Source organism: Ostrinia nubilalis, chromosome 23 (assembly GCF_963855985.1).
Source record: "Ostrinia nubilalis chromosome 23, ilOstNubi1.1, whole genome shotgun sequence".
Lineage (NCBI taxonomy): Eukaryota > Metazoa > Arthropoda > Insecta > Lepidoptera > Crambidae > Ostrinia > Ostrinia nubilalis.
The window spans coordinates 7,501-12,568 of NC_087110.1; the positions used below are offsets into that span (position 1 = coordinate 7,501).

Genomic DNA, 5,068 nt, shown 5'->3' on the forward strand with positions numbered 1-5,068 from the left:
TGAAACCTAACAAAAACCGGTTAGGTTACAAAAACCGGAAAACCGGAACTTCCGGAAAAATTACGGTTAGGTTGCTGAAGACATTCTGGAACCCGGTTAGGTTCGTTTCAGAACCTAACTTAATGAAACCTAACAAAAACCGGTTAGGTTACAAAAACCGGAAAACCGGAACTTCCGGAAAAATTACGGTTAGGTTGCTGAAGACATTCTGGAACCCGGTTAGGTTCGTTTCAGAACCTAACTTAATGAAACCTAACAAAAACCGGTTAGGTTACAAAAACCGGAAAACCGGAACTTCCGGAAAAATTACGGTTAGGTTGCTGAAGACATTCTGGAACCCGGTTAGGTTCGTTTCAGAACCTAACTTAATGAAACCTAACAAAAACCGGTTAGGTTACAAAAACCGGAAAACCGGAACTTCCGGAAAAATTACGGTTAGGTTGCTGAAGACATTCTGGAACCCGGTTAGGTTCGTTTCAGAACCTAACTTAATGAAACCTAACAAAAACCGGTTAGGTTACAAAAACCGGAAAACCGGAACTTCCGGAAAAATTACGGTTAGGTTGCTGAAGACATTCTGGAACCCGGTTAGGTTCGTTTCAGAACCTAACCGGGTTCTCACGAGCGAGCGTGCGCGAAGCGCGCGCGAGCCATCTCGAAACCTAGGTAGGCTGACAGGGGCGCGGGGGGGGTGCGCGGGGGGAGGGGAGGGGAGGGTATCGTTGGTCAGATCTCTCGACGCAATGAGTGTAGTCGCTGTTGTTTGTATACATAATATATTTCAGTAATACAATATTTACAACCGTCTGGCACAACTTAATAATAAATTACGTTTTCAACAGATTCACAATTCCGAGGTTGTTCCGTCGCTCAGCGCGCGGGCCCCGCCCTCGCAGACCGACAGTTCTCCGAGATTCACGCTTTGAACGCGCACGAATACGCGTATGTGGATTTTTAAAATACCCAAAATTAGCTTACGACTAACTAAAACGCATAAAAATAAAGCCCATGTCGAGATTCAAAAATATTGCAAATAAAATAATATATCAGAGTATAAATTCGGTTACAAAAATATAGCAAATCAAATTTATTCATTACGCATTTTAAATTCTGGTTGTAAATGAAATAATACGTCGACTGTACTTGATGAGATGAAACGACTTTCGTATTATCATATTTGAATAATTTTAAAGACAGCATTGTTTCATGTACAACCTTAATCACAGTATACAATATTGTAACTTATTTCCAAGCTGAGTTACAGGTGTCGAGCGCTCAAGACTAGCAATAATACGCTAAACAATACTCAAAAACTCAGTGTCACTTAATTCCAATACACATCACAAAGTCATACATAAATAGGTACATGTAAAAAATTGTATCAACAAAATACTTCACAGAATCAAACGTAGCTCTGATAATAATATCTTCCCTAAACAATGGACGTAACGTTTCATATAAACATACATACAAAAACTTTCATTCCGAGAATCGGCATAAAAAATAAAAACATTTAGCTGATACTTAGCTGTCAAAAGTAAACAATATTACAAAATAATGTTACTTGGCTACAAACATAAAATATGAGTATTCAATGTCGCCGGCCGTTCCCGAATAACTACCTGCCTGAGGTCATAAAAACTACAAAATAACAGGAGAATATAGCTAAATCTATTGTCATGAATGATCGAGTAATCAGAAAAGTTTTACACATTTTCCACATTTTTTCAATTTGAGTCATGCGTCAAATGAGCTGCCTGGTTCAGTCAAAATAAACGGTCATCAGTGGTAATCTGAATCAAACAAGTTATCACTACTTCCATAGAAGCCAAAAATTAAAACATATCTCTTAAAACTTAATTAACCTCTAGGTATTCTATCACAGCTGCCGCGGTTCGTAGCAGAGAACTGAATATGTATTACAATATAGGTAAAATCTCAAATTTAAGATCGACAAAAGTAAAATGAAGCTAAAACAATTAGCAAAAATACTTCACATTTTAATATTTTTCAAAAACATTATCACTTAAGTACTCGTCCATCTAGAAAACTTTAAATATTAAATTTGAAATCACTCGAACCGTGTACACTCTTATAAAATATCAATTATGTAAAATAAGAGTCCTAGTTGCCTGCTAACTTATTAATCTCGGAACTTGATCGCCGGGAACGGCCGCTCCTGCCAGTCAGGCGAGGCGCGCGCAAGCGAGAGGCGAGCGCGGGGGCCGACTCGTTCTCCCGAAGTCGATTCAATCGAAGTCCAAGAAAAAATCGCAGTCGCAGTTTAAAAGCCTACTCGTGTAGAAAGGAATCCCGCGTCGTGTAAACGAAACCGGTCGAATGCGATTTCATTCGAAAGCGATCGAATCGAAATCGACGAGGACGTTCGAGACACACGAAAAGGCCGCCGGCCCCCGCGCGCTCGCGGGTGTATGGCACGCGTCGGGCGTCACGCGTCGTGCTGGTGTCGGGTATGGCACGCGTCGGGCGTCAGTGGGCGCGCGGCGGGCGCTAGCTGGCGCACTTGGTCTTGCCGTCGAGCAGCTTGCGCCACAGGTCGAACTGCTCGTGGTAGCGCACCATGTGGATGGCCACGCCGCGCTGCACGGCGCACGGGTGCGGCGCCACCTTCTTGTTGTAGAACTCGGCGGCCGCGCGGCGCCGCACGCCCAGCCGCTGCGCCAGGAGGCCCGTCACGAACACGTCCTCCAGCCGCAGGTACGGCGTGCCCGGCGCCGCAACCAGCAGCGGCCGCACCGCGTCCGCCGTCAGCAGGTACGCCGGCCCCGTCGCGAAGTCCGGGAACACCTTGCCCGGGAACTGCAGCGGCGGCACGTAGTACTTGGAGCGCGTGGTGCGCTTGGGCAGCGAGCGCCGCACCACCTTGCCCCAGATGGTCATCGTCTCGTTGGCGCGCGCCGCCGCGAACTGCAGCAGGCGCGGCACGTTGATGAACATGTCGTCGTCCGTCTTGAGCAGGCGCGGCGCGCGCGGGCAGTACGAGTCCATCCACTCGAGCATCGACAGCGTCTTCAGCGTCAGGTTCGAGTACGAGTCGACGGAGCGGCCGACGATGACGTCGCCGTACAGCGCGTCCTCGGCGGCGATGGCGGGCCGCAGCGCGGCGGGCGGCGCCCCGAGCACGAACCCGAGCGCCACGTCGGAGCGCTGCGCGAAGTGCCCCCACGTGAGGCGGATGGCGTCGCGCGCGGCGCGGTGGGCGGGCGCTGACGTCACGAGCAGCACGAGCCGCAGCCGCGCGCCCAGCGCCGGGCACAGCTCGGGGTGCGGCGTCTCGTGCCCCGCCACGTACAGCTCGCGCGTCAGCACCGGCCGCGCCCCGCCCGCCGCCCCCACCGCAGGCCCCGCCGCCGCCGCCGCCTTGTCCGTGTGGGGCGGCGCCTCGGGCGCTTTGGAGGACGACGCCGTCGGCCTGGAACACCAACGTTCCGGCGTCAAAAAGACAATGCTGGAAATTGGCGTCTTTTTTTTTCGCGCGGCCATCGACCAAACCATGTTTTTTAGATACAAAATAGTGTAATAAACCAAACTTACTGTGACATGTATACCTCTAAACTCAGTCTGAACTGAGTTACGAGCATTAGAAGTTTGATGATTTACATACTAGATTTGCTTTTTGCGCGCAAGTTTTGTAAGAAATTGTAACAAAATAGTGACATTGTATGTGTAAACAAACAATACCATCCATTAAAGGCTCCAGACATCAGTGTGGAGTAGAATCAGCGCAATAAAAAAATAGCGCAATATTTTGTTGCAATTTCTTACAAAACTTGCGCGCAAAAAGCAAATCTAGTATGTAAAATCATCAAACTTCTAACGCTCGTAACTCAGTTCAGACTGAGTTTAGAGGTATACATGTCATAGTAAGTTTGATTTATTACACTATTTTGTAATCAAAAAACAAAGTTTGGTCGATGGCCGCGCGAAAAAAAAAAGACGCTACCTTCCATACAAAATCTGGCATTGCCATTTGCACAATCGCTCCGTCCACTAACGGTCACAATACAATATTCGACATCATCAATCTCGAGTCAAGACTCTTCTGCAGAAGAACGCGGGAGGAGCTACGTACCGTCGCGTGGTGCTGCTGACGGGCGCGGTGGTCCTGTTGGCGGCGGGCGCGGCGGCGGGCAGCGGCGCGGGGTGCGGGGAGGGCGCGGGCGGCGGCAGGCGCGCCAGCAGCAGCAGCAGCAGCGCGGCGAGCGCCAGCGCGGCGGCGGCGTGCGAGCGCCGCAGCGCGCCCATCGCGCCGCCTCACCGGCTCACCGGCCCGGCCCGCTGCGGACCTGCAATGTCACACCGAGGGACGTGAGCGTTACCCCTTAACGTTCGGCCAACAAACCGACGCGCGAACCCTGCGTGCGCGACGGCGATCAGATGTCATATAGAATTAGTAGCGATGAGTTCACATCGACGCGTCCTATCAAATGGTTGCGGCGATCTATGCAAACGCAGTGACCGCCATCGCCATCGCCGAGGCGAGCTGTACGCGTTGGTTTAGTCGAAGCGTTAGTTAGAACCGATCGACATCCGTTCTGGGTGGAAGGACACAGGCCCGAGATTATACAATATTCTTCATAATAAAAAGAGGTTGACTTCGTTCCCCAAAAGAAAAACTTCAAGTTCGTGTAATTACCTCTATTTAATCAATTAAATAGAATGATACTAATAATTACCGACACGCCTACAAGCACCACTTCATTAATGGAATAAATATCATTGTAAAGGATACATTTTAAAATTATTAATTAATTAAACAATAAATTGATCGTAATGGACCGACAAGTCATAATTACTATTTTAGTTAGTACATATCAATAGCAATTTATTGGGAAAATATCAGCTTTTTAGTTTTCTATTGAAACCTTGACATGTTGCTTCTTAGCCCAATTTCAAAAAACGTTTGCCCTTACAATACTATGTAACAGGATGTAAGAATATCTTAATGGACGAATAAAGAACGTCGGTGGGTAAGTAAGGTTTGTGTTGTGGTTAACGGCAAATAATTTCGTAGAAAATAGGTTTGTTAATTCCTAAGCCTAAAAAT

The 5,068-nt window shown here is 48.1% G+C and overlaps 1 protein-coding gene across 1 annotated transcript; it reads right to left on the reverse strand.

Annotated features, from left to right (window-relative positions):
• Nucleotides 1–759: 759 nt before the first annotated feature.
• Nucleotides 760–4,212, reverse strand: LOC135083181 (beta-1,3-galactosyltransferase 5-like; the record flags this gene model as incomplete). Its single annotated transcript, XM_063977916.1, has 2 exons — nucleotides 760–3,433; nucleotides 4,094–4,212. Coding segments are annotated over 2 exons (1,041 nt in total), but the record flags the coding sequence as incomplete, so codon positions are not given.
• Between the last annotated feature and the right edge of the window lie 856 nt (nucleotides 4,213–5,068).